At 38.4% G+C, this 26,709-nt stretch overlaps 1 protein-coding gene across 2 annotated transcripts in view; it reads left to right on the forward strand.

Annotated features, from left to right (window-relative positions):
* SPTA1 (spectrin alpha, erythrocytic 1) overlaps window positions 1–26,709 on the forward strand; it is a gene marked incomplete at its 5' end in the record, with an annotated part of 75,565 nt that overhangs the window by 29,230 nt on the left and 19,626 nt on the right. For both annotated transcript variants that reach the window (XM_081226202.1, XM_081226203.1), the window contains 22 exons: window positions 1,155–1,306; window positions 1,944–2,130; window positions 3,294–3,395; window positions 8,250–8,341; window positions 9,231–9,375; window positions 10,878–11,059; window positions 13,029–13,128; window positions 13,243–13,440; window positions 14,236–14,379; window positions 14,915–15,018; window positions 15,468–15,630; window positions 15,893–16,024; window positions 16,538–16,675; window positions 16,861–16,965; window positions 18,017–18,225; window positions 19,419–19,539; window positions 20,139–20,260; window positions 20,753–20,885; window positions 21,403–21,501; window positions 22,459–22,621; window positions 23,225–23,301; window positions 26,361–26,570. In XM_081226202.1, the coding sequence (XP_081082328.1) occupies window positions 1,155–1,306; window positions 1,944–2,130; window positions 3,294–3,395; window positions 8,250–8,341; window positions 9,231–9,375; window positions 10,878–11,059; window positions 13,029–13,128; window positions 13,243–13,440; window positions 14,236–14,379; window positions 14,915–15,018; window positions 15,468–15,630; window positions 15,893–16,024; window positions 16,538–16,675; window positions 16,861–16,965; window positions 18,017–18,225; window positions 19,419–19,539; window positions 20,139–20,260; window positions 20,753–20,885; window positions 21,403–21,501; window positions 22,459–22,621; window positions 23,225–23,301; window positions 26,361–26,570 (3,078 nt within the window). The remainder of the gene's footprint in view (window positions 1–1,154; window positions 1,307–1,943; window positions 2,131–3,293; window positions 3,396–8,249; window positions 8,342–9,230; window positions 9,376–10,877; window positions 11,060–13,028; window positions 13,129–13,242; window positions 13,441–14,235; window positions 14,380–14,914; window positions 15,019–15,467; window positions 15,631–15,892; window positions 16,025–16,537; window positions 16,676–16,860; window positions 16,966–18,016; window positions 18,226–19,418; window positions 19,540–20,138; window positions 20,261–20,752; window positions 20,886–21,402; window positions 21,502–22,458; window positions 22,622–23,224; window positions 23,302–26,360; window positions 26,571–26,709) is intronic.

Raw genomic sequence — 26,709 nt, forward strand, 5'->3', positions numbered from 1 at the left:
CAGATACCCATATTTTAACCAGCCAATATTTTTCTATTTCTCTCTCTCTTAAATAACCATAATTTATTGAGCAGTATCTTTCCTTCAGATGCTGTGTAGGATCATGTACATATCTTTGGAGATTATAATACCAATTTTACAGTTAACAAAGTGAGGACTCAAAGAGCTTAAGTAACTATCCCAAAGACATGTAAGCCATGAGTGACAATTATGTAATATGTTTACAGGATTAAACTGCCTCTTTCTTCTCATCTTTCCTTGTTCCTCTTCTGACCCAGTGTTCCTAGTAATGGAACAAAAATGGCTGGGGTTAAGAGGAGCCTGGTCAAGAGAAGTCTTTTGTCAACTTAGATTTTCTTTAGCCTTTATGACTGTGAGAATACTGACAAAGTATTGTCTAGGATTTTAAATATATTTCTCATAAGAGCATGAGAAATATTTTTATATTCTAATGCTTCATTAATCTCCAAAAATGATTGAGAAGAAAAAAAGAAAGCTTGGGATTTGTTACTCTGAGGCCAAGTAATTCTTTTAGAGAAGCAAGATTTTTATTATCAAATAAGCTGTGTTCCAGTCCTCTTTTCTCTTTGCTCAGTCTTCTTCATTTCACCACATTATTCTCTGAGAATGTTAACTCCCAAGCAGTTAACATAGCAAACATCCTGTGGAGATCAAGGTCATACTTAAGCAAAAGCATTCGCATAGGTGAATTTCAGGGCAACACACAATTTTTAGGGGCTCTGGGAGAGGAACGGTGAGAAGTTATTATACAATATTGTCATACACAGGTGCTTCACCCACGAAAAGCCCAGTTTGGTTCTGGCCCTATGGGTTTTTTTTGTGAATTCCTAGTGGACAAAATGCCCCATCATGAAGAGAATGGCTGTCAGTTTTTGAAAACCTCATCAAAGTTAAGGATCTAGCATCAAATATCAGATTCCTTGATTTCAGAGGCTTATCTCTGCAATTCCTGCAACTCTGATGTATGTCCTTTGTAATATATAAAAAATATATGCTACCCATAAGCAATGGTTTGCTTCTTCTGGCCATCAGCTTGTCCCTTTGCCTAGAGACTTAGTTATGAGGGTTAAAACTTCTCCTATATGTGGATTTTCCAAGAACTAAGGAAGAAGTGGGGATTTTCTCTCCTTTAGGACTGGTGGAAGGTGGAAGCTGATGATCACCAGGGCTTTGTGCCAGCTGTCTACGTCAGGAAACTTGCCCGTGATGAGTTCCCTATGCTCCCGCAATGGAGGCGAGAAGAACCAGGCGACATCACCCAGCGTCAGGAACAGATTGAAAACCAGTAAGTTCTGAAGGCTGGAGAACAGAACAGTGTTTGGCCAAACATTCCAGATTGGTCAAAAACAAGTCTTACGATTCTATATCTGTTAGATTAAGGATGCTTTGCAAATTCACAGATTTTAAGAGCTGAAGGTAAACTTAGGGTAATTCAAACTCTTTACTTTTTAAATGAGGAAAGGGAACCTCAGAACCATTAACTCAAGCGCCAGAGGTCAGACACATATTAGGGTCACGTATTCTGACTCCCTGCCTGGCAATCTTTCACTCTTTCAAGGTTATCAAAAGGTCTTCTGACTTCCGTGTGAACTTTGTTAACTATGGCAGGCTACTTCATATCCAGTTGTCAATAGGAATGTGAGATTTTCACTTCTATAGAATGAGGAAGGTGTATTGCCAGTCATACTGTTGGAACATTGACATTTTTATTGTTTTTAAATGGAACACTTTTGTCTCTCTGTTCTCAATGCTATTTTCCTTCCATCTTTATTTCCTCTTCTCTATACTGTTTTATTTTGATTTTTTTCCTCCTTCTCATTTTTGTCCCTTTCATTATCTTCCTTTCTCACCCTGCTTCTACTCTACAGTGTTTTCTCCATCTCTTATTCCACATTTCCCATTCTCTTTGTTTCTCCACCCAGGTACCTTTCTCTCCTGGATCGGGCAGAAGAACGCAGACGTCATCTATTGCAACGTTACAATGAGTTTTTGCTGGCCTATGAGGCAGGAGACATGCTGGACTGGATCCGAGAGAAAAAGGCAGAAAACAGCGGGCTGGAATTAGATGATGTTTGGGAGCTGCAGAAAAAGTTTGATGAGTTCCAAATGGTGAGAAAGAAGAACTAACTCCTCTAGACAGCTTTACGAGGGTTATCATCATCTCCTTTTACCCCATATCTTCTCCTCAGTAACTCCTTAATTTCATATTTGCTATATAGCCTCCCCAAATCTACTGAGACTTCCACATTTCAAATATTCCTCTGGGTATTACAAGTGGAAGGAACATGCAGAGGAAACTAATCACCCTGACTTTGCAGCCTGCAGTTCCTGCCACTCCCACATCCTACTGGAAGTGCTGGTCTCCCAGAATCTTCACAACTTGTCCTATACTGTCTTGTGTTCCTGCTGCCCAGGCTGAGATGGGGTGTTGTGAGACTCTTGCAAGGTCTAATTATGGGGGAGAAATTTGGATGGAAAGGTGGGAAGAACAAGCTGACTTTACAACCAGATAATTTCTAATTTTCTGCCTACCTAAAACATTTCTATTCTCCTTTATTCTCTCAGATCCATTCTATTATTTTAACTAGCAATTAGTGAAAACTACTTCCTTCTTTCTTTTCCATATGATACTTTCCTTACACATGGAATACAAAGTTATACAAAGCTATCAATCGATAGATATATAAAGTACATATATATATACATATGGAGAGAGAGAGAAGTGAAAGAAAGGGAAGGGGAAAAAAAGAGGGTACAATTTATAAAAGAATATCAAGAATGTGACTTCCATGAGAAAACTCATTAAAATGCCATTGCATAGTGAAATAAACAATGTCATCACCATAGACATGGTGATGAATTCCCTAGAGCTGTTACAACATATCTTAATATAAGCAAATTGCAACTCAGACAATGAAATTCTACAAAAGGTGGAGGAATTTGTATTGATATCAAAGAACATTACATGGCTCAGGTATAGACACCTTTGATGGTATAATTTAATCCAGGGAGAAATCTAGGAAAACTAAAGTGCTTCATAATCCATATAAATAACAGTTCTCTTGTCACGTTTTTGATAGACACTGGGTATCAGGGAGTTTAAAGGTACTCTTCTTTCTGTCAGATTGGAGGAAGGCAGTTTGCTGTGTACTGCAAATATAGTTAGCAATATGTTTTAACCTGTAGCCATGTTGGGGCAAAGATGAGCAGGTAAGTATGAAAGATTCTTGAGAAGGGGATTTATACTGCTTTGGATACACTTTCCCACCTAGGATTTGAAGACCAATGAGCCTCGGCTGAGGGATATCAACAAGGTGGCTGATGATCTTCAATTTGAAGAGCTTCTGACACCAGAAGGAGCTCAAATACAGCAGGTAACTATGGCTCCTTCTTTCTTCTCACTACGAGGTTTGGGGAATCTTCATTTCATTTAAAAATGTTTATTCAGGGCTTCCCTGGTGGCGCAGTGGTTGAGAGTCCACCTGCCAATGCAGGGGACACGGGTTCGTGCCCCGGTCTGGGAAGATCCCACATGCCGCGGAGCGGCTGGGCCCGTGAGCCATGGCCGCTGAGCCTGCGCGTCCGGGGCCTGTGCTCCGCAGCGGGAGAGGCCATGGCAGTGAGAGGCCCGCGTACAGCAAAAAAAAAAAAAAAAAAAAAAAGTTTATTCATATTCTGAAGATCAACTAGAATATGCAGAAGGTAATGGGAGTATGGAGCTAGCTACAGGAAAGGTCAAAGGAAGTAGTTCAGATAGTCCAGCCATGTATCCATTTTAACTGATCTGAAATCTATAAATTGCCACACACACCCCCATCGTCACAAGAAATTCAGTGATCAAATGCATGAATACAAAGAAAGTGCAGATAAAGGAGCTATGACAGTGGGAAGTGGTTAATCAAGAAAGTTTACTGGAAGAGATACTCTGACAAAATCTGATGAAAGAAGAATATAGGTAGTAGAGATAGGGGAGAAGGCATTCTAGACCTGACTCAGATTTGGAATTGTGGTTCCATAAGAGATGTAATGAATTAATAGAATGTCTAGTCCAGTTCTCTGAGTTGTCATAAACCAGTGAGGATGAATTCTCTGCCTCCTTTTGTAGTGATTGACGTGGGGTAAGAGTGATAAGGAAAGTGCATAGGAACAATTTGCTTACTCTCTACAGTAAAATAGGGCTCTAAGAGGCTACCTGGTTTAGTCATTTCAAGATGCAGAATGGTATTATATTTCTCATAGAGAAAGGTAATACCTTCTAACTACCAAGGCAACATCTTCCACTCACTTTTCAGAGGTTGTAATGTATCTCTGTGGCAGCCAACATCAATTGCTGCTCCAAGGTTCATTGTTCCACCCTAGAACATCAGTTTCAGAAGAAAACTAATTCCTTTCTTAATTATATTGGCAGACTTGAGACCCAAATTCAAGCTATCCAAGAAAGAAAGAAACCACTGCATTTTCTAAAGGAGATAACATGAAAACAACCAGGGTTTAAGCCCCATCTAGTCTTTTTTTAAACAACTTTACTGGGTTATAATTGTTTTACAATGGTGTGTTAGTTTCTGTTTTATAACAAAGCGAATCAGTTATACATAAACATATGTCCCCATATCTCTTCCCTCTTGCGTCTCGCTCCCTCCCACCCTCCCTATCCCACCCCTCTAGGGGGTCACAAAGCACGAAGCTGATATCCCTGTGCTATGCGGCCGCTTCCCACTAGCTATCTATTTTACATTTGGTAGTGTATATATGTCCATGCCACTCTCTCACTTTGTCCCAGCTTACCCTTCCCCCTCCTCGTATCCTCAAGTCCATTCTCTATTAGGTCTGCATTTTTATTCCCGTCTTGCCCTTGGCTCTTCATGACCTTTTTTTCTTTTCTTTTCTTTTTTTTAAGATTCCATATATATGTGCTAGCATACGGTATTTGTTTTTCTCTTTCTGACTTACTTCACTCTGTATGACAGTCTCCAGGTCCATCCACCTCACTACAAATAACTCAGTTTCATTCCTCTTTATGACTGAGTAATATTCCATTGTATATATGTGCCACATCTTCTTTATCCATTCATCTGTTGATGGGCATTTAGGTTGCTTCCATGTCCTAGCTATTGTAAATATAGAGCTGCAATGAACATTTTGTTACATGACTCTTTTTGAATTATGGTTTTCTCAGGGTACATGCCCAGGAGTGCGATTGCTGGGATGTATGGTACTTCTATTTTTAGTTATTTAGGGAACCTCCATACTGTTCTCCATAGTGGCTGTATCAATTTACATTCCCACCAACAGTGCAGGAGGGTTCCCTTTTCTCCACACCCTCGCCAGCATTTCTTCTTTGTAGATATTTTAATGATGGCCATTCTGACCGGTGTGAGATGATATCTCATTGTAGTTTTGATTTGCATTTCTTTAATGATTAATGATGTTGAACATTCTTTCATGTGTCTGTATGCAATCTGTATATCTTCTTTGGAAAAATGTCTATTTAGGTCTTCTGCCCATTTTTGGATTGGGTTCTTTGTTTTTTGTGTTTTTTTGATATTGAGCTGCATGAGCTGTTTGTAAATTTTGGAGATTAATCCTTTGCCAGTTGCTTCATTTGAAAATATTTTCTCCCATTCTGAGGGTTGTCTTTTCATCTTGTTAATGGTTTCCTTTGCTGTGCAAAATCTTTGAAGTTTCATTAGGTCCCATTTGATTATTTTTGTTTTTATTTCCATTTCTCTGGGAGGTGGGTCAAAAAGGATCTTTCTGTGATTTATGTCATAGAGTGTTCTACCTATGTTTTCCTCTAAGAGTTTGATAGTGTGTGGCCTTACATTTAGGTCTTTAATCCAGTTTGAGTTTATTTTTGTATATGGTGTTAGAGAGTGTTCCAATTTCATACTTTTACATGTACCTGTCCAGTTTTCGAGCACCACTTATTGAAGAGGCTGTCTTTTCTCCACTGTATATTCTTGCCTCCTTTATCAAAGATAAAGTGACCATATGTGTGTGGGTTTATCTCTGGACTTTCTATCCTTTTCAATTGATCTATATTTCTGTGTCTGTGCCAGTACCATACTGCCTTGATTACTGTAGCTTTGTAGTATAGTCTGAAGTCAGGGAGCCTGATTCCTCCAGCTCCGTTTTTCTTTCTCAAGATTGCTTCAGCTATTCGGGGTCTGTTGTGTTTCCATACAAACTGTGAAATTTTTTGTCCTAGTTGTGTGAAAAATATCAGTGGTAGTTTGATAGGGATTTCAATGAATCTGTAGATTGCTCTGGGTAGTAGTGTCATTTTCACAATGTTGATTCATCTAATCCAGGAACATGGTATATCTCTCCATCTATTTGTAACATCTTTAATTTCTTTCATCAGTGTCTTATAATTTTCTGCATACAGGTTTTTTGTCTCCTTAGGTAGGTTTATTCCTAGATATATTATTATTTTTTTTGCAATGGTAAATGGGAGTGTTTTTTAATTTCACTTTCAGATTTTTCATCATTAGTGTATAGGAATGCAAGAGATTTCTGTGCATTAATTTTGTATTCTGTTACTTTCCCAAATGCATTGATTAGCTCTAGTAGTTTTCTGGTAGCATCTTTAGGATTCTCCATATATAGTGTCATGTCATCTGCAAACAGTGACAGCTTTACTTCTTCTTTTCCAATTTGGATTCCTTTTATTTCTTTTTCTTCTCTGATTGCTGTGGCTAAAGAGGAAATCAGAAAATACCTAGAAACAAATGAAAATGAAAACACAATGACCCAAAACCTATGGAATGATGCAAAAGCAGTTCTAAGAGGGAAGTTTATAGCAATATAATCCTACCTTAAGAAACAAGAAACATCTCAAATAAACAATGTAACCTTACACCTAAAGCCATTAGAGTAAGAAAAACAAACAAACAAAAAAACCACCAAAGTTAGCAGAAGGAAAGAAATCGTAAAGATCAGATCAGAACTAAATGAAAAAGAAATGAAGGAAATGATAGCAAAGATCAATAAAACTAAAAGCTGGTTCTTTGAGAAGATAAACAAAATTGATAAACCATTAGCCAGACTTATCAAGAAAAAAAGGGAGAAGACTCAAATCAATTGAATTAGAAATGAAAAAGAAGTCACAACTGACACTGCAGAAATACAAAGGATCATGAGAGATTACTACAAGCAACTGTATGCCTATTAAATGGACAACCTGGACATTCTTAGAAATGCACAACCTTCCGAGACTGAACCAGGAAGAAACAGAAAATATGAACAGACTAGTCACAAGCACTGACATTGAAACTGTGATTAAAAATCTTCCGACAGGGCTTCCCTGGTGGCGCAGTGGTTGAGAGTCCGCCTGCCAATGCAGGGAAAGCAGGTTCGTGCCCCGGTCTGGGAAGATCCCACATGTCGTGGAGCCGTTGGGCCCGTGAGCCATGGCCGCTGAGCCTGCGCGTCCAGAGCCTGTGCTCCACAACAGGAGAGGCCACAGCAGTGAGAGGCCCGTGTACCACACACACACACACACAAAAATCTTCCCACAAGCAAAAGCTCAGGACCAGGACCAGAAGGCTTCACAGGCGAATTCTATCAAACATTTAGAGAAGAGCTAACACCTATCCTTCTGAAATCTTCCAAAATATAGCAGAGGGAGGGACACTCCCAAACTCATTCTACGAAGCCACCATCACTCTGACACCAAAACCAGACAAAGATGTCCCAAAGAAAGAAAACTACAGGCCAATATTATTGATGAACATAGATGCAAAAATCCTCAACAGAATTCTAGCAAACAGAATCCAACAGCACATTAAAAGGATCATACACTATGATCAAGTAGGATTTATCCCAGGAATGCAAGGGTTCTTTAGTATATGCAAATCAGTCAACGTGATACATCATATTAACAAACTGAAGAAGAAAAACCGTATGATCATCTCAATAGATGCAGAGAAAGGTTTTGACAAAATTCAACCCCCATTTATGATAAAAACCCTCCAGAAAGTAGGCATAAAGGGAACTTTCCTCAACATAATGAAGGCCATATATGACAAACCCACAGCCAACACTGTCCTCAATGGTGAAAACGTGAAACCATATCCACTAAGATCAGGAACAAGACAAGTTTACCCACTGTCACCACTATTATTCAACATAGTTTTGGAAGTTTCAGCCACAACCATCTAGTCTTTAGACACCACTGAGCTGTCTGAGTTAGCTCCCTAGCTAAAGTCTGTGTTTGCCTGTTTCAGGAGTTGAATGCCCGCTGGGGGTCCTTGCAGAGGCTGGCAGAGGAACAGCGCCAGCTGTTGGGCAGTGCCCATGCTGTCCAAATGTTTCACAGGTAAGAATTTTACCTGAAAAGCAGTGCTACTCTAGAACCCACTCAAGAACTGCCAATTCTACTTAGTATAGTAGATCCATAGCTATAAATTTAACCCTTCTTCCTGGAGAAAATCGGAAATCAGGTGCTTCAGTAGTAGATTCCTCACTTGGCACATAGGCTACTCCCAGACAACAAAATTCAATTTTCTATACCTAGGCTTGGGCCCTGGTACATACATAACTAGCAGTCTTTATGTTTTCATGATAGTGAATGAAAATTGAAATTGAAACAAGAGGTTTAAGTAATTACATGTCTGAGCTAGAAGTAGACAGTAGAGGGCAAGAAATATTACACTGACTCTGACTGTTGATTCAACAGTTTTTTATGTCTGATTTCCAAATCTGTGTCTACACTAAGAAACACACACAACTAAGTAAGCAAACAAACGAATGAACAAGCCCAATGAAAACCAAACCCCTTTACTGTGTATAAATGTATTTTTGAATACTCAGAGAAGGGAAAACTGAAATGCAGACAGGTCTTGTTTAGAATGGCTTAAGATTGAAAATCATGAATCGTAACAGTTAAGCATGGAGCTTTGCCATCAGACTACCTGGTTGAAAGTTAGGATCCACCATTTGGCAGTGGTATAACCTTGAAAAAATAGTTAACTTTTTTTTTCTTTTTTTTCTGCTTAGCCTCTTAAACTTTAGTTTTCTCATATGTAAATGGAATGGGACTGGTAATAGTAACTAGGCCTCAAGTAGTTGTTGTAAAGATTAAATGCACCTAAGTTCTAACACACTAAAAAAGATGATGATGATGGTAGTGATGGCTTCTCTGTGAACTCAGCTAGTCTGCCTCTAGTATGCCTATTATCCTTAAACTCTTCACTCTCATGTACCAGAGAAGCAGATGACACCAAGGAACAGATTGAGAAGAAGTGCCAGGCCCTCAGTGCTGCTGACCCTGGCTCAGACTTGTTCAGTGTTCAGGCCCTTCAGCGACAGCATGAGGGCTTTGAGAGAGACCTCATACCCCTGGAGGAAAAGGTGAGACATGCTTTTAAACTTTTCCAACACGTTCATCTTCATATTTATACTTATTAATGTCATTTTCTTTGGTTTTATTGTTGAGTCTCTTATTCTTATAGTTTTATCCTACTCCATACTTGTACTTTTATCCTACTCCATACTTGTACTTTTACCTTGTCCCTAAGGCAAGTCCACTAAGAGGGCATGCCCCAGAGCCATTCACATGGAGGGAAAACTTTTTAAATTTTTAAAAATTATAGTTGATTTACAATGTTGTGTTAATTACTGCTGTGCAGCAAAGTAATTCAGTTATATATATATATATATATTCTTTTATTATATTCTTTTCTATTATGGTTTATCATAGGATATTGAATATAGTTATGTGTGCTATACAGTAGGACTTTATTGTTTTCCATTCTATATAGAAAAGCTTGCGTCTGCTAACCCCAAACTCCCATTCCATTCCTCCCCCAACTCCCTCCCCTTTGACAGCCACCAGTCTGTTCTCTATGTCCACGATTCTATTTCTGTTTCATAGATACGTTCATTTGTGTCATATTTTAGATTCCACATATAAGTGATATCATATGGTAGTTATCTTTCTCTTTCTGACTTACTTCACTTAGTATGATAATCTCTAGTTGCATCTATGTTGCTGCAAAGGACATTATTTCATTCCTTTTTATGGCTGAGTAATATTCCTTTGTATACATACCACATCTTCTTTATCCATTCATCTGTCGATGGACATTTAGTTTGTTTCCGTGTCTTGGCTATTGTAAATTGTGCTGCTGTGAACATAGGGGTGCAAGTATCTTTTGAATTATAGATTTGTCTGGATATATGCCCAGGGGTGGGATTGCTGGATCATAGGATAATTCTATTTTTAGTTTTCTGAGGAACCTCCATACTGTTTTCCACAGTGGCTGCACCAAATTACATTGAGGGAAAATTTATTGTAAATGAACTTCCTATTATCTAAGTACCTCTTTAGTGAGTTCCAATAGGCCAGAACTTACCAAAGTTAGTTGGAGGTCAGTAGCCTCAGATAAATAGGAAATGACCAGGTCTATGACTAAGTATGGTACAGAGTTTCCTTAGCAAGGGATTGAAGGAGCTTAATCCTACTCTGACCAAAAAATGAACCCTAGAGCTTGCCAAATACACTTTGGAAAAATCAGAGACATCATAGAACTTGCATTATCATGTAAAGCAAAAAGAAGCTCAGAAAATGTCTCCATTGAAAAGATTTTCACGTTAAAAATTAGACCCTTGCCACCAACCGAGTCAATCACCCTGCCTGATAGCCTTCTTATATACTTATTTGTTTGTTTGTTTGCTTATTTATTTTTACAAAGGTTTATTCTTAAATGTACAATATTTTATAATGTAGCAAGGTGTTCTTGTACCTCGTTGAAGTCTATTTGAGGAAGGAGCACCACTGGGGCTTGGAACTCTTCCTTTGCTATGATTCAGTTGTGACTCCAGGCTGATTGTCAGAGCTCTTGACTTCCTAGGTGGCTGTATTGGGAGAGACAGCAGATCGGCTCAGTGAGTCCCACCCAGATGCCACCGATGACCTGCAGAGGCAGCGACTGGAGCTGAATCAGGCCTGGGATGACCTGCTGGGGCTTACGGCGGAACGTAAGGAGAACCTACAGGAGGACCTAAAATTCTTCCTGTTCCTCAGCCAGGCCAGGTAAAGCTCCAGAGGCAGACTTCCACCAGGTGGGGTGGGCAATTTCCAAGTCTGACCCATGAGTGGAGCATCTAGGAGCAGTCTATGTACAGGTGCTCTTCACTGCTGGGTTTGGAGTGTACCTCTAGGTCCAGATTGTACCTCCAGTAAGGTACAAAATTCTCATTTTCAATATTTCAAGCCAATTCCTTCAAACTGAAATATTTCAGTTTGAAGGAATGTGAGGTTATCTATGCCAATTAAGTAAGTTTCTATAGAGTGTATACTATATATAGGGTGTTATATCAGGAATTACAGGATATGGGGGGGTGTTAGTCTACTGGAGAAACAAAGGAGAATACAGATAACCATGGTAGAACATAATACAGCCTAAAACACACATCCTAACAAATAGATGGAACTATGAAAACAAAAGAGTGAGAATAAGAAAGGTACAGAATATCCATGATGTTGGGACAGCTAGAGCGTGGGTTTTGTATGTCAAAGGTGTAAGGAGAACTAGCAAGAGATAAACTCAGAAATGTTAAAATCAAGTCCTGGAGAAGTTTCACTGCCTTGCTAAAGACTTTAGACATTATCACGTTTTAGCAAATATGCACTTTATCTGTGGAACAGTTCTCACATTCTGCCCCATCATATCAGTCTGCTGAGAGGATCACTTAGAATTGAGGGTTCAGGAAGTAGTAATTTGCAATGCAACACTTTTGAAGAAAAAAGGGGGCAACTTTGGCAAATGATTGCAGTTGCCCTTGGCAAACCCCTCCCCAATTCAGGGTCTCTGGAAAGCTATAGTTTTTCATACAGTATAAATAAATAGCATCCATACTCATTCCCCCAAATCATATATATGCTCATCTATCTCTGTATATATATAGGTTCTACCTGTAATTCAGCTTCCAAGTTAAATGCTGCCTCTTTCTCTTTATGAAGTCTTACTCTTCAATATTTCAAAAGTAATATCCCTACCCTCAGAGCAACTCTAACACCTTATTTTATCTCTTTAGGACAGTGTTGTTTTTTAGTACTTTTTAAAAATATGTATTAGTGTCTATGTTTTGTTTGCCTTTTTTTTTTCTTCTTTCAATATAAAGTGTGAGCTCCTGGAAGACACAAATATATCTCTTTCACAATGTTTGGTGCTTAGTAAACATCCAATAAAACTTAGTTGTTTAAATAAGTGAATAAATAAGTTTACAAAAGAAGAGACTATTCTGCCCTAAAGCTGCTGATTCCTATTCAGCAAGCAAGAGCAAGGGCATTCTTCATGAGATGCTTAATCTGACCATCATATATAATTTTTTAAGTCAATGCATTATTATTTGACATTTACCATCTGGAGCAGATGGACTTGAGCTCTCCTTGTCTAATTTCTTGACTGCTAAAAGAGTGGGAAATGGCCCTGATTTAGTCAATAGCATAGGAGTAGGGGGTGGGGGTGCTATGTCTGTGTATGTGTTGGACAGAAACATGTACTGGATTCTATTGGGAATAAAAGTAAGAAGAAAGACATGCCTTTCCTGAGATTCTATACTAAAATAGGTCTTTAAACCCAAGATCCATCCACTTTAAAGGAACAGGACTTATTAGGAGTAATGGAATATGTACCAGTCTAGGATTCCAGTGTCTGGGTTCTACTCCAGATGTCTGCTTTTAGTTTTAGCACATGGGCAAATTGCTTACATTCTCTAGGCCAACTTCTGCATCTCCAAAATGGAAAGAAAAGAATTCCCAGAATTCTACACAAAATTATTGCAAGAATCAAAAGAGATAATAAGTAAAGAAAATTTCAAAGGCAAGGGAATGCTATTATTAAGTTATAAAGTGAACACAACAAATCTAAAATTTGTGAAGTATATAAACCTGATAGAAAATACTGACATGGAAATGTTTTCTAGAGGAGAAAAAACCCAAGGACGGACAGTTCTGTAGCAAGTTACAAGGTTCTCTTGTCAATATTCTCTTTCTCTAGGGACCAACAGAATTGGCTTAGTGGCATTGGTGGCATGGTATCATCCCAGGAGCTAGCTGAGGATTTAACTGGCACAGAGATCATGATAGAGCGACACCAGGTATGGTTACAAAAGCCATAGTCCCTGATCACATGACCTCACGACCTTCCCTCATTTTACAACTTTGGTGAGATGTCACTGGCCCCACCTGTCTCTGCCCTCTTTTTGCCACAGGAACATCTTGCTGAAATGGAGGCCGAGGCTCCCACCTTCCAAGCCTTAGAAGACTTCGGTACAGATCTTATAAGCAGTGGGCACCGTGCCAGCCCTGACATTGAAGAAAAGCTTCAAGCTGTCAAACTAGAGAGAGATGAGTTGGAGAAAGCTTGGGAACAACGCAAGAAGATGTTAGATCAGTGTCTTGAATTGCAGGTACTGAAAATTCCCAATCATTAGGCAGGATTAGCTGCACTCTGTTTCATCTATGCAATTTTACATGGTTAATACAGGTGCTTATTTCACTGGACCTCCATGGTGAAAGCATTAGGCCATCTCTTGATTATCTGACATTGTATTTCCTGCTCTGTAGACTGTTCATTGTGGTGTTCTTTACTCCTTATTCCTGTTAAAAAAGCCAAACAAAATGGAGGTCAGTCCCAGGGCATGGGGGTGTAAAATTGGGTGATTATACTTTATTGATTGATTGAGGGTTTGATTGAGTTTTATTGAGAACCTACTGTGTGCAGGGCCCTGAGAACACAAAGGTTAGTAAGATAGTGTCCCTTTTCTAAAAGTAATGAAATTAGACATGCAGGCAGATCATTCTCATACAGTAAGATAATTACTGATAATATGTATGAGTGTTTTGAGATTATGGCAGACGGAGTGATTAACACTTTTGAGGGAAGGGAGTGAGACAGTCACATGGTACCCTGAAAAATAGTGTTTACCAGAGTCTTAAAGAAATAACCACCCAGTATTTATGTATAGGATATGGGAAATAGTACCCCAAGAATGGAGTATAGCTTATATGAGAACATAAAACATGTTTTCAGAGAAGAGTAAAAGGTCCAGTATAGCTAAGATTTATGGTATGAATGTTTTTTGGAAGAATGTTGACACCCCTTACAGGGTCCCTTATATCAATATCACAGGAGACTGGGGAGGTAATTTCCTCTGTCCACTTGGAATGAATATATCATATACATTTAACTTTATTCCCCATAGTTTTTCCGAGGGAACTGTGATCAGGCTGAGAGCTGGATGGTGGTACGTGAGAATTACCTAAGGTCAGATGATAAGGGTTCCTTAGACAGTCTGGAGGCCTTGATGAAGAAACGTGACGATTTGGACAAAGCAATCACTGCCCAGGTAATAAAAACTAACATAAGAATTCCAATAATAGCTATTAGTAATAATAACAGAAATTCTACACATGTTTGTAGTTTATACTTATTTTAATTCCCATTTGATTCTTAGAGAAAACTCTGAAGTAGGCAGGGCACATGGTGGCTTTGTCTTAGCCAAGTCACTTGTGACATTGGACTTTTTACTTTAAATCCAGCTTCTTAAAACTTGACTTTTAAAATTGGAAGCTATTTTATATACTGCTTAACATCCCATCCAGTGTAGGAATCATCATCTACAATGGCCATGGGAAGTGTCTCTTCTATAGGGAACTCAGCACCATACTGAGATGGGAAGTAGCTCATTTCTGTATCGTTATTGTTTCTCCTCTTGTTGAGTTAAAATACACCTCCCCATAAGGCATTTACCTTTTGGCCTTGGTTTTGTTTCCCTTTGTGAAGCCACAAAGATATCACAGACCTTTTCTAAGAGGGAGTCTGGGATTGCACGAAGGGCCTAATTTCTGTTCATCTGGGCTTTTTCTCTTTCTTTTATCTAGGAAAAGAAGATCACTGAACTAGAACTTTTTGCTGAGCAGCTCATAGCTGATGACCACTATGCCAAGGAAGAGATTGCTGCTCGGCTCCAACGGGTACTAGACAGGTCAGGCCCGAGCAATTGTTTTGTGAGTTATAGGTAGATGTAGCAAAGTGGCCTCTTTGTCAACATTGAGGATGGTGATAACACTGAGTTCTCATTTCTAAATGCCTAAAACTATCTTGAAAATTTGGGAAATGTTCTGATCTAGTCTCATAGAATGAAAGACTTGGAAGTTACCTTAGAAATTACCTGACTTAATCACTTTATTTTATATCTGAAAATAATGAGACTGTGTTATATATAACATATGAATACATAATAATATATAATATATGTAATATATAAGGAAATATATGAATAAATAATATATAACTATGTTATATATATGACATAAAAATATATAAATAATGAGAGGAGAAAGGGCAGGTAAGCAAGTAAGAAGATTCATGAATATGGCATCAAAGCTTGGTGGAAGGGTAGAAGACAGAGAGTAATCTAGCCCCGATTTCCAGATGGAAGGCTCTCAAAGAACAGCTGATTGCTGAGCGAACAAAACTTGGAGACTATGCTGACCTAAAACAATTCTACCATGACCTCAAGGACCAAGAAGAATGGATCAGTGAGATGCTGCCCATAGCCTGTGATGAATCCTACAAAGACCCCACCAACATTCAGGCAAGTTCAAGATAAGAATCTTGGAAAACTTCAATATACTCAGATTGTTAGATGAATGGTCACCTTGTGATACTGAACACTTCCTTACTGGTCAGAGCACTGTCACTGCCTTCAGGGGCTTCTGAGTCTAACGTTGAGTGAGTTCTTCAGAAGTTATCATCACCTTGGTTATGATAGAAATGTTAATTCTTCCTTTTAAGCAGAATTTATCTCATCTTGCTTCCTAAATTAGGTGGTAATTTAGTTTCTGCTTTCCCTTCAGAGAAAATATCTGAAGCACAAGACCTTTGAAAATGAGGTCTATGGCCGAGCTGAGCAGGTGAAAGGAGTCATCACCTTGGGGAACACTCTGATTGAGAGGAGGGCATGTGATGGCAATGAAGAGACCATGAAGGTAGGTTCTGCTCACAATGGGTTTTGGGCTACAAAGGCACATGAAGAGAAATCTTTTATACTCTTTCAATGTTTCCACGTGTAGGGATATGGAATATGTTTCATAGTTAATTGTCTTCCCTTTGATTTTTGCACAAAGGAGGAGGAAAATAGTGATGCTCAGACCTTATCACTCCCATCATACTCTGTACCTTGACCTCCAAGAAAGCTTTAGACTTAATTCCTATGTGTTATCATGCTTGCCTTATATTTTCTATCCCTACTAACAAGAGCTTTGATATTTAGGCATCAGCCTCCGTAATCAGCCCATGACCCTTTATTCAAAATTTCTTCTAACACCTCCCATTGCTTTCCCAGATTTAAACCAGCATAACTGATTTAAAATATCAATATATAAGATTCCAGTACTGGCAGATTTTGACTAGACCCTAACTCCAGAGTCTCCCTACGTTATCTTTTCAAGTTGTCACAGGACCCTAAACACCATAATGACCACTCAATTTTGGGAGGCTAGGGTCAAGTAGAAGAGTTGGAGAAAAACTGGGACTACTTGTTTGAGAGAACAATTGACAAAGGACAGAAGCTCAATGAAGCTAGTCGCCAGCAGAGGTACAACACGGGCATCCGGGACTTTGAGTTCTGGCTCTCAGAGGTAATTATACCTGGAAATGGTGTGGGCATGGGAGCTTAATAAATACTTGTCAGATAAACAGACTTTTGCATGAACAATTTCCTTGACTCTTCTTGGGAAAAGTTTGGGGATGTATTTGCTAATCTTGGTCTCCTTAAAGACAGTTTGTGTCTGGCAGCTTTATTTATTTATCCTTCCATTCCAAGGCAGAGACACTGCTGTCCATGAAAGATCATGCCAGGGATTTGGCTTCGGCAGGAAACTTGCTAAAGAAGCATCAGCTATTGGAAACAGAGATGTTGGCCCGAAAGGTAAGTAGTGTTGGAATCCCACTCCTCTGGCCAGAATGGAAATGTTTGTGACTTTTCTCTCTCCTGTCTTAGGAGTCCATTTGAAAACATAGTCTTGCAAAACTGAACTTAGTGTTCTCATCCACCAGTCATTATAATCAGGTCAAGTCCATGGGCTTCAGAGCCATTAACCTATTTTCATTAAATTATATTGAATAGATTCTAAGACTCCAAGAAGTAGATCCTAAAAATGATCTTGTTTACTTTTTAATGACCTATGTATATAAACTCACTCTCTTCCAAAGCTGAATATCTGATCTGGTCTTTGAGAGAAAATAGAAGTTTATTTTACAGAACTACTGAAAAAAAAAAAAAAATAAGGGACACATGCTGTGGAGTTGAACTACAAATACACTCTGAAAATTTTATGGAGCATTCCAGTTGTATCCTAATATCACGCATAGATGTGTCCTGGGAGCTGTAATAAACATTCAGACAGGTGTTCATTTCACACTGGAGCATTTTATATTATCGGTTTTATTGGGTAACACAAATACCCACAGAAAGGGCAAGAAGTCAAAGGCTTTCTAAGTTCAGTTTCAGGACTTGATGATATTCGCTGTGACATCACTAGGGGGCAGACTTAGAATGCAAAGAGACACAGAAGAAGGCTGTGTTCTGGGTGGGACCAGCCTAAGAATATTACCAATAGAGTAGCTTCTTCTTGAATATTTCAATCCATCAATCTGTGTCATACTGTGAAAAGATAGTTCTGCTTGGAGACACAGCATTGTTTACCAAGGTCTTATGTTCCATATGGGGAGAGGAAGAAAATACAGGGGAAAACATCAGAAGGCCAAATGTATAGTTCGAATAATGTAGCCATGCTATCCATGTTGCCTCTGGTCTTGCCCTTATCCAATCTGAGTTAAAAGAGCATAAGGTCAAATTCATTATCTTCAGAAATGATCTATTTGACCCAGTCTTTGAACTTGAACTAGTGGTGGTTAAAGTCCAGGGTCTACTTAATACCTATACTGTACTATTCACTGAGGACACTTGGGCTTTCTAGGATGCACTCAAGGACCTGAATACATTGGCTGCAGATCTGATCTCCAGTGGGACTTTCAATACTGACCAGATTGTGGAGAAAAGGGATAATGTCAACGAGCGCTTCCTGAATGTCCAGAAATTGGCAGCTGAACACCATGATAAACTGAAAGAGGCCTATGCCTTGTTCCAGTTCTTCCAGGACCTAGACAATGAGGAATTCTGGATAGAGTATGTGCTGCCAGCTCACATTGCATGGATAGTCCAAGAAAATAGATAATCCACCAAACATGTTCTTATTTGATGCTGAAATGAAATACATAGTTGCTTCTTGCAATTCACATTACTTCTTAATCATGTCTGCCTTAGCCTAAAATGAACATTGGTTTTATTTTTCCCAAATTTTTTCACTGTACGCAGACAGAGGGAGACAGGCATGGAGGGAGTGGGAAGCAGTTCACATACATTCTGGGAAGAAAATTAAGAAACTGTATATATTTGTTTTGGATAGTTCATAGAATGTGTAATGTTCATTCTGAATGAGACAGCTGAGCATTTACAACTTACCGGACTGATGAGATCTTTGTCATGATTCTTTCTGTATCTTGTGTATCTATTGTAATATGCCACTGAACTTGACACTGGCATAAAATGTTACATAGTACCTGCTATGGTATTATTGCTAATTTGACTTTTGTTGTAAAAAATATGATTGGAAAATCTTAGAAATTAAATTATTTGCCCTACTTCCACCCTGCCTCATCATGTTCCTCTTTTACAAACCTGCTGATTCTTACTTGTAATCAACGAATTAGAGGAAAGAAATGTGCATAGGGCAACTAGTAGGATATTTTTGAACCTTTTTAGAAATAGTAAGATGATATAATCTTGTCTATGAAGTCTTTTACCATGCTTCATGGTGATATACAAACATTTTATGCTCAGAACCTATCCAACGGCTATGATTCCTATAATGTTCCTCTTTATACCTATTCTACCTAAATTAGTTACTGATATTAATAGACAAAAATGACAAAGGTCATATATGCATATATGTTTGTATATGTATATATGTAGGTGTGTGTGTCTTTAATTTTCACATTTTTTGAAAGAGAAACATTACTGTAAGTTCTTGAGCAAAGAGGAGAAGATACACACATAGACAGGCAAAGGAAGTAATGGGAAGGCTGTTACGACTATGCATATGGTAGAGATCAATATGCTATTTTAACTTGTATTGCCATAAGTCAGATATTTTGCTGAAAGCCTCTGCCTCTAATTAACTTTGTGATTAATGATACCACGGTGTTCCAGAATTTACCCCCACACCACCCCCAGCCAAACACACACTCTTAGAAAACCTTCATTTTAGGATGACCTCAGATGTCTAAAGTCTATATTTTTTGTCTTTTCCTTGGTCTTAGGGAGAAGTTGGTACGAGTGCGATCCCAGGATTATGGGAGGGATCTGCAGGGGGTTCAGAAATTACTGAAGAAACACAAACGCCTAGAAGGGGAGTTGGTGGCACATGAACCCAGCATCCAGGTAAGAATATGAAACCTGAAAAGACTGGGATAATCTAATAGTAGTCCATGTTATGGATAAATAAATTGAGGCTACAAAACATGAAGGTGGCATGCCAAGGTCACATAGAGAGTTAGTCGTAGAGTTCACTAGTGTTCTCCTCCACATTTTGTCTCCTGTGAACAGAAGAATCTGCATGGAAACTCATGCTCTTCCGTGGAAGGAGCACTTTTAGTCCAGGGTACAATTGCTGACAATTAGGTTACAGTTTGGGACATCTGGAAAAGCTGTACCTGAGCTGAGCTGTATGGAAAGAGGGCAACCCTGAGTCTTGTCTTGGCAGCAGGGTCACCTTGTGACCACGAATAATGCATAAAGCAGATCTTGGAAAGTAGCCTCATGCAAACGTCAATGTATTTGTTCAAATACTTGGTAAAGTTTAGCTTGCTAGATCTTACTGCAGGTTTCTTCATTCTCCCAGGATTATCAGGACCACCTCGAGTACCTCCAGTTTGTAAATGAGCCCGAGGGTGTGAAGGACTAGATACTTTGCAAGGAAACTGTGGATAAATGGGGAGAGGTTGTGGGGTAATGTGACATGGAGGGGGTGTGTTCTTCAGAATGTGCTGGATATGGCGGAGAGGCTGGGAGACAAGGCTGCCGTGGGGCGAGAGGAGATCCGGGAGAGGCTGGATCAGTTTGTTCAACACTGGGACCAGCTCAAAGAGTTGACCAAGGCTCGGTGAGTTGGGGCTATGAGGCTCAATTCTCTTCTTGAATTGCAGGTATTCGGTTGGTATGGAGAAGATACTTAAGTGCTTGCTCAGCATTTCTCCCCAGCTACCAATCTCTGTCTAATTTCTAAGTGCCTGCTCAAATGCCAAGTCTTCCATGAAGCTTTCCCCATGTACCCCAGGCAGAAATGACACTGCCTCTGTGTTCTGAATATACCTCTACTCTTGTGCTTACTTGCAGCTGTCTTTTATCATTGTTGCCCTACATGTGTTATCCTTCATACCACGTTATCCCCCACATCCCCGTTTTACTTTATACATCTCCCCAGTTTTAACATTACATGCAGTGCTTAGTAATAAAAGAATGAAGGGATATTTTTCTCCCTTATAACCATATAGTCCTATAGCCAATTAAAATCTTACAAGATAGTTCCACTCTGCTACATTCCCATTGCTTACTAGTTTTTTCTTATCTTTTGGGGTTTACTTTCCTCTTATAGAGGGATTCGGTTGGGAGAGTCCCTAGAATACTTAGAATTCATGGAGAATGCTGAGGAGGAGGAAGCTTGGATCAGTGAAAAGGAAGCTATGGTTACCCGAGGGGATTCTGGAGACACTTTGTCTGCTACTCAGGTGAGTAACAGGCTGAATGGATCAATTTTCTTCTCTTTAATTGGAATCTTTTCTTAAGTAGTCAACATTTTCACCTGTAAAATTAGAATCTTTCTTCTGCTGGAAGAAGAATACTTTCAGGTCAGTTCTTAGTATACGATGTTCTTGATACTTAATATTTTTCTACTAGATGGAATGTTTCCTAGAATTATGTAAATTTCAATGTGGGGGAAATCCTTATGTATTACCTTGATCAACACTCATTCCCAAATCCAGAAAAGTCTAAGGTCACATGGTAAGTTAGAAACAATGTCACTTGTATTCCTTTGGCTCTTTTTCTGGTAAGATTGCCTTTCTGGCTAGTGAAGAGTTTGGGGAGAGGAATTTAGTGGAGCTATGCAGGAGTAAGTGGACACTCATCTAGTCTGACAATTTAGTTGAATCATCCCTGGTGAATGGCATTAAAAGGAATCAGAATGTAAGTGGCATAGATTGTCTAGTCTTGGAAGTTTTGATTCTCACTGACTCATTTACGCAGAGCTTGCTAAAGAAACTCGAAGCTTTGGAGAATGACTTCGCTGTTCATGAGATCCGAGTGCAAAATGTGTGTGCTCAAGGAGAAGAAATCCTGAGCAAGGTGAGTTGTGCTAGGGGTTCTGGGTAAAAAAAGGATTTTCAAAAAAGGATTGGCCCAAATGTAGAATCATGAGCAGTGATAAAATCATACATAGAACATTGATAATCTCTCCTAAGCTGGATTTTTGTTATTGTGTTATTGTTTCAGTAAATAATTTTTTATTCAATTTCTGTTTTCTGGAAGTTTTTTTTCAAGTTCTTATAGGTGCACTTTTTAAATTTTTTAAAAAATCATTTGTTGACACTCTTACTCTTATCCTCTGCAGAATACAGCCTTTAAAAATATCTTATACATGACTTGCTTTGGTCATAGAGTATTGTAAGAATGTGAAGAAATTTCTTTGCATGCCTCTAGAGATGAGGACCCCACTGAAACCTCTTTGTAATTTGAGAACCATTGTTTTGTTTAGCTGCCTGTTTTAATGGAGGCTCAGTGATCTAAATGCTGAATCCTAAAGAATACAAAAGAATCCTAAACAGAGATGACTCTGTACCTTCAAGATGCTTATGCCAACTAAGAAGATCACACTTATATGGACAAACATGAGAAGATTGTCCAAATGCTGGGGTAGAAACAATCATCTGGGTGGAATAGATATTATGCTATTATAGGTGAATAACAGAATAATTTCACTAGACCTAGAAGGGGTCTATCCCCCGATGCAGGAGACACGGGTTTGTGCCCTGGTCCGGGAGGATCCCACATGCCGCGGAGCGGCTGGGCCCGTGAGCCATGGCCGCTGAGCCTGTGCGTCCGGAGCCTGTGCTCCGCAACTGGAGAGCCCACAACAGTGAGAGGCCCGCGTACCGTAAACAAAACAAACAAACAAAAGAGAGTAGCTATACATTTGGAATGGGAGAGATGAGAGCTTTTTAATAGTACTAAAGAATTCACATTTCTGGCCCTGGACACGCATCAGTATATCTGTCTCTCCTCCTTTCGACCTTGGTGTTACAGGAGGAAAGTCAGAATAAAGAGAAGATTTCTACCAAGATAGAGGCTCTAAAAGAAAAGACCCCTTCTCTGGCCAAGGCAATGGCTGCTTGGAAGTTACAACTGGAAGATGATTATGACTTTCAGCAGTTCAGCTGGAAGGCTGATGTGGCTGAGGCCTGGATAGGTATGACGTGTGAGGGCCAGGGTCTTAGGTTGGAGAAATGTTGATAATTCCATTTATAGAGTGGATCCTGGAGCTCTGTTGCTTACCATGGGAAGAAAGATGCTCCCTTCATTACTCATTCCTATCCCATCTGGACACAATTACAATTACACTCACACATGTGCAAACACACACATGCCCCCACACACACAGACACACAGAGACACATGCTGAGGGGATAACTAAGTACTATAATTCCAGAGAACATCTTTTTTGGAAACTGGTGATTTCACATGTGATATTCAGCAAGATAGGGCCATGACAAAACATTCTAGGCAATAAACTGTGTGTTTGATTTACTTATAATTTATCTCTAGTCTGCAGTTTTCCTTATGAAACATTCAAAAGTCCTGTTGGCTCCAGCTCTGTTTCAGTCAGTTTTATCCTGCATAAGTCTAGAAAAACAATTCACTGGACACTACACTCCCCATATTCCAATGAATCATCTGCTTTGAGAGTCAGGAGGCTCTCTTGTGGTCTATAGTAAATATTCCTTTTCTCCTTACCACGGCTGATACAAGACCAACTCTATTTCCCTTCTTATTAATTATCTTTGTTCTTCAGCTGAGAAAGAAACAAGCCTGAAGATCAATGGCAATGGTGCAGACCTCGCTGCCTTCCTCACTCTCCTGGCAAAGCAGGTGAGAGCAGGGTTGCCTTGTTGATAGATGCCCGTGAAGTCCAAGACCCACAACACACAGAAGCTTCACACAGGATTATTTCATTCCTAAATTTGTGGTTTTATTGTCTGTAAGACCTATAATATTGTTCCCCTTTCCTTCATGATAGAGATAATTTGCTAGTTTTCTCTCCCTTATCAGTCTTGCCAGTAGGTGTTCATTTTTATTAGAGAACCAATTTTTGGCTATATAATTTTTCTCTGTTGTATTTTTGTACTATATTCTATTAATATATTTTTATATCTTTATTATTTTTTAACTTCCTTTGATATTACTTGATTTAAAAAAATTTTTTTAGTTTCTGCTTTATAACAAAGTGAATCAGTCATACATATACATCTGTTCCCATATCCCTTCCCTCTTGCGTCTCCCTCCCTCGATTTTAAAAATTTTTAAGACAGATATTGAGGTTGTAAAATATTTAACCATTCTTCTTTTCTAATATATTGATTTGAGGATATACATTTTCTTCTAAGTAAACCCTTAGCTGCATCTCACAAATTTCATATGCTATTTTTGTTATCATTCAATTAAAAATGTTCTGTTATTTCTAACGTAATTTCTTTTTTGACCCATTGGTTATTCTGTCATTTATTTCTTAATTTCCAAATATTTGGGAATTTTCTAATTATCTTTTATGACATTTATATCTATTTTATTCATCTGTATTTTTAAAACACCATCTACATTACTTTAGGAGGTCTATATCCAACAAATGGTCTCTTTTGGTGAATAGTCTTTGTACAATTGAAAAGAATGTGTATTTTGCAATAATTTATATTACCTATCAGGTTTTGTTACTTATGTTATTTAAATATTTGACTTTTATATATTTTAAAGCTAGGTAAAAAGTTGTGTTGACATTTAGAATTATGAAATAATCTTGATGAATTGATTCTTTTAATTATGAAGTTTCTCTTTCTCTCCAATAACACGTTTTTTTAACACTTCTTAATTTTTTTTCACATATGAGTATGCTATACCAATTTTCTTTTGTTTACTCTTTGCAATGTATATCTATTTCCAACCCTTTAAAAATATTTCTATGCCTTTATATTTTTTTTTTGTTGTTGTTGATTTGGAACATTTATTTTATTTTATTTTATTTATTTATTTATTATATTTTTTATTAGTCTCTGCTTAACATTTATAAATTGCAAAATGGTTACCACTGTAGCATTAGCTAACACCTTCATCCTGTGACATAATTACCATTTCTTTTTTAAGGTGAGAACATTTAAGATCTACTCTCAACAATTTTAAAGTACATAATACAGAAATATTAGCTATAATCACCATGCTGTGCATTAGCTCTCCAGCACTTGTTAATCTTATAAGTGGAAGTTTGTTCCCTTTGACCAATTTCTCCCCATTTCCCTCACCTCCCAGCCCCTGGCAACCACCAATGTACTCTAAGTTTGGCTGTTTCTCTAAGTTTGGCTTTTTTAGATTCCACATGTAAGTAACATTTTACAGTATTTGTCTTTCTCTCTGACACTTATTTCACTTAACATAATGCCCTCAAGTTTCATCCAAGTTGTTTCAAACAGCAAGATTTCCTTCTTCCTCCTGACTGAATAATATTCCATATGTGTATATCACATATCTTCTTTATCTATTGTTCTGTTGACATGCACTTAGTTTGCTTCTGTATCTTGGTTGCTGTGAATAATGTTGCAATGAACATAGAAGTGCAGAGTATCTGTATGTCTTAGATGTGTCTTTTATAAATATAATATAGATGAGTATTGATTTATTATCTATTGATGATTTTAATGGAGTAGTGAATCCATTTACATTTAAAGTAATTAATTCATGAGTTTTATTTAAAGCTATAATTTGACACCTCCTCTACCCTATCCCCTATCCAACCCCACTTTTTTCAGTAATGATTCAAGATGTGATTTCAGTTTTCCTGAGGACTAGCCTTTTTCTGTTTGCTCTTAAAACTAGGGACTTTAGAGGTTTCAACTAAACCTCTTTCACTAAGTCTGCTCCTAATTGATGTGTCCTGATCTCAGCACTGTGAGACTGCAGAAAATTCTTAGATTTTAGATTCTTTAGACTTTAGATTCTTTAGATTTTACATTCTTAGCTACAATTTCTGCTTGACTTCTAGGACTTGTGTTTAGGAATCTATAAATACCCTGAGGGGGACATACAGGGAGATTATTGAGCCTCCTTTTCTGCAGCTCCCTTTTCATGATTTCCTCAAACTGTGGATTCCCCAGTTTCCTAGAACTCCTATTTTTGTGCCTTTAGTTCCATGAGATGATCAAAAGATCTGAGCATCTTCTTCCTCCACTACCTCACCCTGTACAGCTTATACTTCAAAGGGAAAAGTGACAGAGAGTATTACTCTTAGTTTGCTACTATTTCCTTCTCCCTGGAATTTTGATCCCTCAAGTTATAGCTACCTGAGTTACATTCTGATCCCTTTCAAACAGCTGATTTTTTGTACTTTTATCCAGCATTAAAAGTTGTTCTCAAAGGGAGAATTTGTCAAATACATACCACCCTGTTAAAGCTGGAAGTGGAATATCCAGAATTTTGTGATTCTGATATCATTTGTGCACACACACACACACACACATACACAATCATTTGTATAACTGGCACCTGTATAAGGTCTTTTGTTAGTTTGAATACTTCCACAATTTCTAGTAGTGTACTACTGCTAATTAGAATGCAAAATCTAATAAATGATATAAAAGAGTTTTAGAATGTGAGACTTAAGAAGGATTTAGTTTTGATTCGGAAATATTTGGAATATCACATCATGCTCCAATACTCCCTTAATATTAATTTTGTACCTAATCTAAAATCCAATTTTAAAACACGGGAATTTGACTATAATTCCAATCCCAAATGTTTACAAAAGTCTCTAAGTCCTATTTCATTTTCCTTGGGCACCACTCTAAACTCTTGTGTAGGTCCAATCTGGTGGAACCCAGGTATGAATGACCCCTTGGAATCTACATTATTTTTCTGTTCACAGTTTCTCTATGGGTCTTTCTCAGGACACACTGCATGCCAGTCTGCAGAGCTTCCAGCAAGAGAGACTGTCTGAGATAACTGACCTGAAGGACCAACTAGTGGCTGCTGAGCACAGCCAGACTGAAGCCATTAAGGAGCGCCATGCTGCCCTGCTGAGGCTCTGGGAACAGCTGCTGGAAGCTTCTGAAGCCCACAGACAGGAATTGCTGGAAAAACAGCTGCCCCTACAGAAGGTAAAAAAAAAAAAAAAAAAAAAAAGATGAAAAAACATCAGGCCTCGATTATCTGTACCTTAGCCATGAAATCCAGAAATAGATACTGGAAACCGTGTTTGAATACTGTAGACATTTAAGTGAGTACATTGCAAAGAAT

This window comes from Mesoplodon bidens, assembly GCF_964165515.1.
Source record: "Mesoplodon bidens genome assembly, chromosome: 2".
Classification (NCBI taxonomy): domain Eukaryota; kingdom Metazoa; phylum Chordata; class Mammalia; order Artiodactyla; family Ziphiidae; genus Mesoplodon; species Mesoplodon bidens.